This window comes from Hemitrygon akajei, chromosome 13 (genome assembly GCF_048418815.1).
Source record: "Hemitrygon akajei chromosome 13, sHemAka1.3, whole genome shotgun sequence".
NCBI lineage: Eukaryota > Metazoa > Chordata > Chondrichthyes > Myliobatiformes > Dasyatidae > Hemitrygon > Hemitrygon akajei.
In genome coordinates this window covers 103,132,853-103,144,729 of record NC_133136.1, presented here as the reverse complement: position 1 = coordinate 103,144,729, position 11,877 = coordinate 103,132,853, and the positions used below count along the sequence as shown (strand labels likewise).

At 40.0% G+C, this 11,877-nt stretch overlaps 1 protein-coding gene across 1 annotated transcript; it reads left to right on the top strand.

Annotated features, from left to right (window-relative positions):
* Nucleotides 1-6,130: 6,130 nt before the first annotated feature.
* On the top strand, nt 6,131-9,965 carry LOC140738090 (interleukin-8-like). Its single transcript, XM_073065190.1, has 4 exons — nt 6,131-6,237; nt 6,555-6,684; nt 6,814-6,893; nt 8,830-9,965. The coding sequence occupies exons 1-4, from the start codon at nt 6,177-6,179 to the stop codon at nt 8,847-8,849; spliced, it is 291 nt and encodes a 96-aa protein (XP_072921291.1). The 5' UTR covers nt 6,131-6,176; the 3' UTR covers nt 8,850-9,965.
* Nucleotides 9,966-11,877: the final 1,912 nt, after the last annotated feature.

Genomic DNA, 11,877 nt, shown 5'->3' with positions numbered 1-11,877 from the left:
CAAATTTCTACACACGTACTCTGTAGAGCATTCTAACTGGTTGCATCACTGTCCGGAATGGAGGGGCCACCATTTAAGTTGGAACAAGTGGCAGAGGGTTGCTACTCAGCCAGCTCCATCCAGTGCACTAGCCTCCCGAGCACTGAGGACATTTTCAAAAAGTGATGCCTCAAAAAGGTAACAGCCACCATTAAGGACCCCCATCACCCAGTACATGCTCTCTTCTTATTACCACCATCAGAGAGGAGATGAAGGAGCCTGAAGACATACTATGTTTTAGGAACAGCTGCTTCGACTCCACCATCAGATTTCTGAATGGACACTGAACGCACCCACGAGCACCAGCTCGCTATTTTTGCTCTCGTTTTGCTCTACATATTTAACGTATTTTTAAAAAGTTATTTACTGTTGTTATTCATGTTTTTTTAATGTATTGCACCGTACTACTGTCACAAAACAACAAATTTCACGTCCTACGGCAGAGAGTCTGATTCACGTTTACTCCTATTCTGACTGAGTATCCTGCTGTTAAATTATTCACTTTTGTAAACATACTTCTGCTGTTGCTGGCTCAAAATATCTGACGATACCCTACTCATCCAATATTTATATGTGCACTTCCACCAGTGAATTACTTACAATCAGGAGATTTTTTAAGGTTGAACGATGATTCTAAGATACTCAATGTTGGGCAAATGTTACATTTCTTGTAAGTCACGTGTTTCCACTCAGGGATCAGTTCCTTTTTTTAATCTTAATCCTTAAAATCTGTAAAATATCTGTGACCAATGTGACATGAAATTCTTTGTTTTGCGACAGCAGTACAGTGCAATACATAATTAAAACACTATAAATTACAATAAGAATAAAATAAATTAAATAAGTAGTGCAACACGAGAAGGAACTATTTGGAAAGCTGATGGTAGATGGGAAGAAGCTGCTCCTGAAAGTTTGAGTGTTTGTCTTCACCCTCCTGATTCTCCTCCTGAATGTAAGACCGAGAAGAGGGCATGTCCTCGGTGATGGTGGTCCATAATGATGTATACCGCCTTTCTGAAGCATTGCCTTTTGTAGATGTTCTCAGTGCTGAAGAGGCTAGTGCCCATAATAGAGCTTGCTGAGTTTGCTGCTGTCTGCAGTGGCTCCTCTATACCAGACAGTAATGCAAATAATTACAACCTAGATCTTAGGTTGAGCTCCTTGAAGCAACTTTACCATTGAGTAAATTCCAGACACATAAGCACTCAGTCTGCCTGATTCCCAAACGTGCTGCTCTGCTCAGAGTGCTAAGATATATTGAATCTTGCCAAAGGGCTTCGGACCAAAAGGTCAACTGTACTTTTTTCCATAGATGTTGCCTGGCCTGCTGAGTTCCTCCAGCACTTTGTGTGTGTTACTAAGAAATATTCATCTCAGTTTGGAACATACTCCTTGACTGAGTTGCCAAAGGGACTCGAGATGGAGACTTCCTCAGAGGTCCATGTTTTCTCAGTCATTGATGCTGCACTCAAAGCTGTCAGTTTACCCTATCCCAGATATTGATTACTGTATAAAATCTCAGAACTCCTGCAGTAACAGCTGTTAACTCTCAGTTGTGGAACTATGTATTACAAACAAGATTGTTTTAATATGCAGGAGCCTGCAGATTTTCTTTTAAATCAGATAGAAAATAAATGATCCAATATATCTTCCGTTTTTGCATTAAATGAAATTCTTTGTGAAGTTGCAAAGATTGGAGAGAATTTGAATGGATTGAAATGGAATGTTCTCTAATATGTATTTACTGTATAAGATTTTGTTTCCAATATAATAAAACTCTTCATATATTTATAGAAGATTACCGAATTATGAAACATTTATAAACTATAGAGGATTTCCAAACGCAGGTATAAATCTTACAAACTATAAGAACATACTGTATCAATGAGTGGTAGATGATTGAGTCATCTACTGAAGAAACTGTTCTCTTGCTATCACACCATCCTTCTGTCATTCCTAACAATCCCCAATGCTTTCTAACATTTATACTGTTTTGCGATTAAATGACATTTTCTTCATGTAATACTTTTTCAGATACCTTTGCTGGGTCATGGAAAGTGACTATCCATCACAAAATCGAAAGGCAGTCAGTTCTGCTTTGGAAAGAGTTGACCATATTATGAGTTTCAGAATTACAGTTATGTCATCCTGAATCTCAGTTGGACAGCAGATTAATCATACCTTTTAAAAATATTAACATTTTCAAACAGCCAGTATTTACAACAACCAGCTAGTTTCATGATTAACATTATGCACACGTCCCCCGTTAAACAACAGTAATATACCAAAACTCCCATTGTTGTGGGAGTGAATTAGTCAGGCTTGCAGCTCGTGGAGAATTGTTAATTTTCACTGTGAAATAGGAGTTCACCTTTAATTATTCGCTACTCTTGACCTGGTGACGAAAGGCATCCTGATTCAAATTGGTGAAGGACAAAGTAAAGATGGATGGATGTAGTTGAAGCCCAAACCATGAAATAACATGTCAAGCTTTGCATCTGCTTTGCTATTTACGAAAGAAAAAATGCCTAGAAGTGGTACCCAAGGCAATTGGTATGCAGCACATGTACCAGAAAAGGTCTCTGAAGCTTTAACAGTGCTGAAGATATGTCCTGAAGTGGAAGTATTGGATCGTTGTTTGAAAACTCACTGCAAGTGATGAAGTTCAGAGCTCAGTTGTATAAAGACAATATGTTTTTATGTTCACTGATTTGTTATTTATATAAATAATTATTCATTTTATATGAATCAATAATTAAGTATAAATAAATAATGCTATCTGTATTACATAAATGAAGACAATTCCATAAAGCTCTGTCTGTAAAGAGTTTGTGCGTTTTCCCCGTGACCGTGAGGGTTTCCTCTGGGGGCTGCAGTTTCCTCCCACCGTCCAAAGGGGTACTGATTTGTAGGTAATTTGTTCAATGTAAATTGTCCTGTGACTAGTCCAGTAATAGGTGAGCTGCTGGGCAGTGCAGCTCATTGGGCTGGAGGGGACTGTTCCATGCAGTGTCTGTTAATAAGTAAATAAATAGAGAGATAGATAAATAAATAGACAAAGAAAAGAGGTGAGTGCAAGACTATTGCACATGATTCCTCAAGTCTGGTCTGTTCATCAATAAGCTCAATGCCAATCTGACATTTGGCTTCCGATCCACTTTCCTGCCAAGTCCCAATAACTTTTGATTTCACCAAGAGCCCACAAATTCATTTCCACCTTGAACATATTCACTAATGATTCAGACTGAACAGATCTCTGGGTTAGACATTTCCAAAAATTTACAATTTATTTTCATCCTGACCTATTGTTCCTGAACTGAAATCCTGGGATAATGTCTCAAGTATTCAACTCCCCCATGAGGAGAGAATCCTACTCAGCATCTTCTCTGTCAACTCCTCTCAGAGTCTGACAAACTTTAATAAGATCAAGCTTCTATTTCTCTTAACTCTGCTTTTTCAAACCACTTTACTTACAAAGATACTACTTCATTTATCTTACATTTTCATTATTGTAAGTCTTTGCACACTTAAAGCATTAAAGTCCAAAATGTGACAATATGAAGAGAAACATGTTTGTTGCCTGGTTAAACAATAGAGGTTACGTAAAAAGTGGATTTTGATTTTATTGACGCATAATCATTTGACATTAACATCAGAATGATCAATATTTACACAGCAGGTGCATGTATTTTCAGGTATTATAGCTGTTATTGTTTGTCAACTAATGAAAATAATTTTTCATTTCACCTGAGCATATACATGCTTGAGTATACTACAAAAAATACTTGACAAGACTTTGACTTTAACTAAGTACTTCTGTGGGAGGCTTTTTATTGGGCCATGCTGAGAGATGTGATGAGTGATTGCTGATATCCTGCTGGACTGAAGTTGTCAGGAAAAGTTTCTCCCAAGATCTGCACTTGCTGCTTTAAACAATGTAGAATAGAATGGTATCAGTTAATACTGCACCATCTCAGCTGGACAAAAAGCCCAATAGTAGGGACAACAAATAAATTTGCCAGATAATGGAGTTAAAATGAGGTGCTTTACTTTGTATTTTATAAGATCTGAGGTGTTAAAGATGATCTAACTCGAGGTTAAGAACTTTCCCTACTTAACAACTGTCACCTCCAGAGGTTGTGCAAAGTTGAAGTGGAGGAGTTTAATAACTCATATTTCAGTCACACTTCAAACAGAGACAGACATTGCTGCTGTGATGAATAGAGGCTCCTCTGACAGAAAGTTAATTGGTAGTGAAGTCAACGTTAAATAACTCCACGACCATGCCAGCTCTTCTCCTTTACTGCACAGGGGATGTTGTGATGTGTTTTATGTTCCTTGACTGGTTGTGTGCAACGGGAGTTGCTCACATTTAATAGATGGAGACAAGGACTAGTTTCTACCTGCAATGATCATGTGACTGTGTGATTAGTTGGTTAACAGGGCAAATGGAAGTTGCTCCCAATAAGTAAGAGTTGGAGCACTTAAGATGAAATTATAAATAAATATAGGACATATACAATGAACAGTAAGGTCGAAGGGAGTAGTGATGAACAGAGAGATGGTGCATGAGTCTACCGAATGTGGTAGATTGCAGGACAGGTAGAGTAGATAAGGTGAAGAAAATACAGTTTTAGATGGCAAAAAGTGTCTCTATCTCTGGGAAGGGACAATTCTTGTAATTCACGAATTTTAGCCCAAATTTCAGAAATGCTTTTGCTATTATTATCCCAAGGGTCGCCACAATGTCTGCAAAATGACATTGTCTACTGAGCCTGTTGCAAAACGTGGAAGCAGAGAATCTGAAACTCCTCATTAGGGAAAGAACGTCTATTGCATAAGCAAATTGAATTCTGCTACAGATGACTCATTGATAAATCTCTTCCCTACTTCAACTCTGTCAAAAATAGCTTTGTGAAATCAAAATGAACAAGACAGTGCCTGAGAGCAAAATAAACCATCTTAGTGATTAAAGCAATGTTTAAAAAAGTTAATTCAGGATTATTGCATCACCGTGCTGACACTTTACAGAAAATGAGGATTGTATCTAATGTTGCAACCATGTGCATATACCTGTGCATATTTTACAGACCTGCAGCATTAAGGTGCACAGAGATATGCTGTAGTGTGCAGACCATGAAAGGGAGAATTTTCTGGGAATCGCAGGTGTAAACTCACCATATAGTCAGTATGTTCTCCTGAGGCTGTGGAATTTCCCAGTGAGTGAGGTGTAAAATCTGAAACTGAATTCTGTTACTCACCACCTGTCGCTAATTTGAAAGTGAATGGTGATTGATTTTGTCACATATACTTTACAAAGGATGGAGTTTCCATCTCTTCCCTAAAGTTTGTAATTAAGTCTTTAAAAACCCCATTCACCACCTATTTTAATATACAATCCATCTGTGGCTGTAAACCACACAAGTATTGAAGCAAATTCTGGCAGAGTGAAAGAAGTTCTTTTCCTCAGGGCAGGGAAATTGCTTTTCACAGGACATCAGTGTTTGACAGATCTGAATGTTGCAGATGATACAAAGAGAATCCCACAAATAGGAGCTCACTGGAACTATTTTTATACCTGCCCATACTTCACAAATCTGCAGCATTAAAGTGCACGGAGACACGCTGTAATATGTAGACAGTGAAACGGAAAGCGATTTCCTGGAAATCACAGTATAAAGTACCATCAGCATGCTCTTCTGAGCTGAGGAATCTCGAACTACCTGAGCAGTAAAGCCTGAAACTGGACTGATCTTATTCAAGGAAAACAGTTGTTTCATTTTACACCATTCACTTTGCTGAAGGTGGATTTTAAACTTCCATAACATTAATCGATAAATCTTAACAAATCACACGTGACTAAGTCACTACCTATTGTGCTATATAATGCAGCTGCAGTTGCAAACCACACAATTGCTGTGATGTAGAAAGACGAAAGTGAAAGAAGATCTGCCTCAGAAGCAGGGAAATTCCCTTATTCGGGACGTCAGTGTTTGGCAGAGTTCACTGCAGGAGATGATGCAAGCTGGAGAAGAGAATCCCCATAAATAGGAGCTCACTGGATGTCTGAGCATAACTTGTTTCAGCAGGGAACTAGTGCATTGGACAGAGGATCCTTCAGCAGTACCAAGTGGAAGATGGAGAGAACAGCCACTGTAACCATCCTCATCCTCCTTCTGTGTGCCATTGCTGCACAGGGTATGTTGAGATATCTGAACATATTTTTTATTTTTTATTAAAATAATGCACAAAGTCTATGATCTTGTGGGTCATGTACTATTTAACAAAAAAATTAAATACCTCCAGATCATTGTAAGTGTAATTCAGAAAGCTAGACAACCATTATAGAAAGAAATGCAACAGGATTTCCATTGTTTACGTGGACTGCAGCTACAATTCAATCTTTGTCAAAATAATGATGAAGCTGATATGCTGGAGTAATGACCAGCAAGTTTTACAGGCTTTTCTCTCCTTGAAGCAACAATGAAATCTGAGTGAATATAATCTTTCCTCAGGTGTTCCGATTCCAGGAGCGGAAGGACGGTGCAAATGCGTTCAGACCAGCTTCGATATTATTCATCCGAAGTTCATCAGGAGCTTGAAATACATTCCCAGTGGATCGCACTGTGAGAGAGCAGAGATAATGTGAGTAAATGAGTCAGACTATCATCTTTAACTCTATTCCTTTACTGATGTTTATTTAATAAGCTGTGCACATTAAGAGGGACATACTAGTTCTGTGAATTAAATTTGAAAGACTTTTTCTTTTCGCAGTGTCACCCTGAGAAATGAGAAGAAAGTGTGTGTGGATCCTGATGCCAAGTGGTTACAGGCTCTCATGAGAGCCATGAAAGGTCAGTGTTTGCTGTTTGTCAACATTCATGCTTTAGCTGCCAGGGAATGGAGATGCAGTGAATTGTTGATGCCGTGTGACTCTGGTTCTTCATAGTGCAGGGTGCTGTCTGTTCATCCCTGCTTAACCTTCCCACCACCATTAAGCATCTTCCAGTACCCTTCCTGCATGTGTGAGTCATAACCCAGAATATGTGCAAGTTATGGAGTCAGTGCTGAGTCTGTCACTGCCCTCACTCAAATTCGTTATCAATCTTCCCTGGAACTGTGGTAGGGAACTGGAAGTAGAGGTTTGGTCACTATCACTATATCAATTGCAGGAGCAATGGCTGGTAGCAATTATCACACATTTTACAACCTAGCTGAGCCCAACAAATGAAGAACAACTTTTATTCTGATTAGAGATGTTAGGTATAAAATATTAATTAGTGATTTTCCCCATAGGTTGCAGCCGTAGTACAGGGGAAGTTGAGGAATAGATCACTTGGATGCCGGTTACAGAGAATGTTTTGTCTTGGATGGTGTCCAGAGTATTGATAATGGTGTCATGGTTCCGGTTGGCCGTTACCCTTTAACACTTCTTTCTCCCTGATCATGCCCCAATTTCAGTCAATTGCCACTAGTTACCCAATAATCGTACACCTGGCTTTCATCAGAGACTGGGAAATAAATACGAGGACTACTCTATCACAGGTTGCCAGTTCATTGGTCAATTCTCGTGTGATACTTTGTTCCCTGTTCCGATTAGAACCATTATTTCTAAGTTCCGCTCTAGTTTCTAGAGAGTCCCTGTGAATCCCGTCTCCTTGTCAAGATCCCTCTGGTTTCCTGCTCTACGTTCAGGTCAACGCCAGCCTCCCCAACTGAGTCGACGTGCCAGTGTCCTGTACTTGGGTTCTCCTCCGTCGCCCCCGTGTAACAAATGGAGCTACAGACAGTGTTCATACTCTGGAGTCTTGCCTTGTGCAGAGATTATAAGATGAAAAATGAGTGTCAGAAGGTGACTCAACTCAGATGACTACAGTAGATAGTGAATTGTTGATGCTAGGGAAGACAGCAATGGCAATGCCAATGACAATTATTAGTGTCCTGACCTTAAGACTGTCCTTGACATTACCATTGCTGTCTTCCCTAGCATCAACAGTTTGTTGTCTATTTTATACAGTATATGCTTACGCATGAACTTTATGAGAAGTTGGAAGTAAAGTCAGAACTGAGATGGGGATCCAAAAGCGGAGGTTGGGTCACTGTAAAGCTACCAATCACAGGACCAGTATTCACTCCTTTTAGAACCCAGCTGAGTCCAAACAATGCAGACCATTCTTTATTCAGCGTTGGTACATTAGGAATGTTTAATAGTGAATTTCCCCACAGGTTGCAGACACTGAACATGGGAGGCTGAGAGATTGATGGGTTAAGGTGCCAGTTAAGGAGAATGACTTGTTCTGATTGGTATTGGAGCTGCACTGATTCAGGAATTAAAGATTGTTCATCACACACTAAAGTTGTGCCTGGTAGATAGTGGAATGGATGATAAATGGGTATCAGGACTGACTCTCCACCTTATAAATGCAGCTAGTAAGTTTGTGAAGATAAAAATGATATTGCCAAGGATAGTCCTTGGGCCATTGCCTGGCCTGTTGGTTGGCATAAATGTCACTTGGCTTATACACATCCATACCTGAATGCTATCAAGGTCTTTACCTATGGTTGAAATGAGTCAGTTTGTGAGGAATTTGAAGTGGATTTGAACGCTGCTCAATGTATTTAGAATAATGCCCCTTCCAGAATCATTGACATATTACCAAGTTTCCAAAACATAGCAATCTGCTCCTCTTTGTGGAAAGTCAGTTTGAGAATTCTCGTAGTTCTTTTGCAGATGACACAGGATGCTGTATTACTGTGGGTAACAATGCAAATTATTGAATTTTATTTCAGGAGGCCAAAAACACAAGTGAAAAAATTGAAGCCACAAAATGAAGAATTCACTTCCACCTCTGGATTATCCGACGGGGAATGATGGAAGCTCAGCCCCGGGTGCTAACTCTGTGATGTCAGCACCCAGTGGTTCGTTCCAGTGTCTCCTCTTCATTGTCTTCTGAGAGTGATCTTGGAGTTCCTCCCTGTCACAGGACATGTTTGCACCATTCCGCACTACCTGTTTACATTTGAGGATGCCATGTGATATTTGTGTTAAACATTGTGCCAAGTCCAAAGTTTCTTTGGACATCTGTGGTAAATTTCGGACATGTGAGATGGACATCAATTGTTAAGACTTAATGTTAATTCTAAGAGAGGGAGATGAGGGTGAGTTTGGAGCAATGGTATTTATTAATTTCCGTGGCTACCTTATTCAAAATGAATTTGGTTGACAAGGGAAGTCAGTGACCTCTGGGATAAAATTCACACACCGTTCACATCCCACCCTCTCCCTTTTGCTGCCTCTCTTCACAAACCCAGAAATGAAAGAGGATAAATCGGCCAATGTGCAAAGAAGGATTACCTTTTGTTTATTTCATTAATATTATCTGAGTCAGAATGTTGTAGATGTAAATAATTAAATCATTCCTCCTTTTTTCTTGAATATATGAAGTGATGCAGCATTGTTGCAATGATTTCTAGTGAAAAAATTTGTAGACATCTTTGTTATTTAAAATCTTGCTACTCTGTAATACAGAAATGACAATATTGTTGACCAGTACTGTTTGACTGAAGCACTTTTGTGCCAAAATGTAAGAACAAATAACTGCAAGTAACATACATGCCATTTTGCAGCGCTGTTTATTGACCATTGACAATTCACTGAAACTGTAGTGCTTTCTGTGTAAAATGTCAAATTTTAGGATCTATCTAAAGTCTATGGGAGGAAATTTTCTGCAGTTGTAATTTTCATGTAAAGTACCTTCATTTTAGAAGGTAGTGCTGCTAATAGTCTGATAATTACTGGAGAAAATGAAACTTGTAAATAGGAACAAGTGATAGAAATGGTGATAGAAATCTTTGCCTTGAGGGCACTTTCACTGTCTGGACAGTTGATGTACTGAAAGCACTTAAGAAAATAAAATAAAGTGAATTTCTCATGAAGAACTTGTTGCGACCCTTTCTGAATTTTGAGTACTAAGTTTCTGGTTTGTTTCACGGAGTTTCTTTAATTTACTTCACATCATACAAATGGTCTGGGCAGGCACTTGGCTCACACTGAGATAACTACACTACGAAGTGGAACCAGTAATGTTGCAGTTGTACAAATTGCCTACTCAACCCAAGGGGTTATGTGAGGAAAATTAAGGAATTAGAGATGTGTAATTTGGATTTAGCTGAGTAAAGATGATTACTTTTGAACACTTGGTCTGTAATTCAACACAGGCAGGCAAGTTTCCCTTTGCAGTCAATAGGAAACTGGAACTGCTGCAGAGGACTAAAGCTGACATGAAGTTTAGTTCAGGGTCAGCATGAGCCCATTAAATGTAAATTCTCTTATCATTACTTCGTTGAATGTAGGCAAGAGGAACTGGTAATCCCAATTGTCCCTTAAATTCAATACCCGGGGGTGGATACTGTATCACAAGCAATAGGGTATGGGAGCGTGCGTAGGCATGTGTGTGTGAGCAAACACACTATACTCAATGACTCTAAATATCTGCTCACTTCTTTGTGAGTATAAAATCCAGTGTAGCACAGGTCATTTTACAATTGCCTTGATCTCCCTAGGCACCGATTCTATGTAGTAGCTGAGGTGCAACTGTAGTTCACATTAAATGAACCTCAGTGCACATTTCCACTCCACAATGGGAAGACCAAGAATATCTCAACGGGATTCTGAAGGTGAAGGGTCAACCATTTGGCGCCATAGCTCTGGCTGATTACATCATGCCGCCAGACGAGAGGAATGGTTTAAGATGGCGCTGGTGAATCTCAGCGACTTCTGGCTGGTGGCTATCGAAACAAGGTAAACAACTAAATTCATTGCTAACGGCACTTTTTCTGGCAAATGATTATCGCAGGTATTAGTCTGAAACTTACCTTTGGACTGGGAGGCAATTCGATGTGGCAGAGGCGAGATGGTGGGCTCGATGTCGAGAGCGAGGAAGACCCGAGGTCTGTCAGTTTAAGCACCGTGCTGAATCAGAAAGGTCGGGTGCAGCCGAATCGAGGCGGCAAGGAACAGGCACCAGAGCATATCGAGGGTGATTGAATCCAGTGTTTGGACGTCGATTCAGATGCTGGGCCAGATTGAAAAGATCAAGGTGTCGGGGCCTGAGGTGAGGGAATGTGCTGCTTCCACTCGCTACTCCGCAACGTTCCTTGGCTCACGTTCTTTGGCAGAGGCCAACCAGAAATGGTCCCCTCTGTTCCCACTCTTTGAATGCAAGAATTTATGATGAGGCTCATTCCCACCTTCAATGTACCAGAGCAGCCTTCAGATGACCGAGGAAAATGTTCAAGAGTTCAAATGTGGCACAAAGTCCACAGTTGGCCAAGCAGCGGAAGGATAAGCAAACTGATGTAATCAATCACTCCCCCAGATCAAAGTCCTCAGTATTGGAGCATTTTTGAAATTCTGAGTGTATTTACTGAAGAGGAATTATGTCCCTGCCCATTGATGCTCTACTTACAGTAAGTCAGCCACATAAATTACATATATGACATTGAACTCACATGCTGGACATGATTCTTTGATGTGATCACTCAAGGCAGGAAAGGAAGATCAGGAATGGAATAGGGACCACACAGAAACTCTGACCAAGTGACAGGGAGAGTACAAAACTTCACTAATGAACTCCCTCCCACCCCTCGGTTGAAGACATATTGACCTCAGTAACGGCATGAGAAGCACAGAGTAGTTCATTGTGATCTTCAGTCATGAGGCAGAGCCCAGGAGAAAGGACACAGACCAAGCTGGATAAATGAGACAGATCTTCTTTCCTGTAGAGCACTGGTGAATGAATTGTGTTCTGAAGCTGTTGCAATTGTTTCACAGATAAC

What these genes read in the sequence shown, in the direction of transcription:
- LOC140738090 (XM_073065190.1), top strand. Translation starts at nt 6,177, where the DNA reads ATGGAGAGAACAGCCACTGTAACCATCCTCATCCTCCTTCTGTGTGCC. An exon ending in GTGTGCCATTGCTGCACAGG is followed by an intron (nt 6,238 to 6,554) that starts GTATGTTGAGAT and finishes ATCTTTCCTCAG; the next exon opens with GTGTTCCGATTCCAGGAGCG. An exon ending in TCTCATGAGAGCCATGAAAG is followed by an intron (nt 6,894 to 8,829) that starts GTCAGTGTTTGC and finishes ATTTTATTTCAG; the next exon opens with GAGGCCAAAAACACAAGTGA.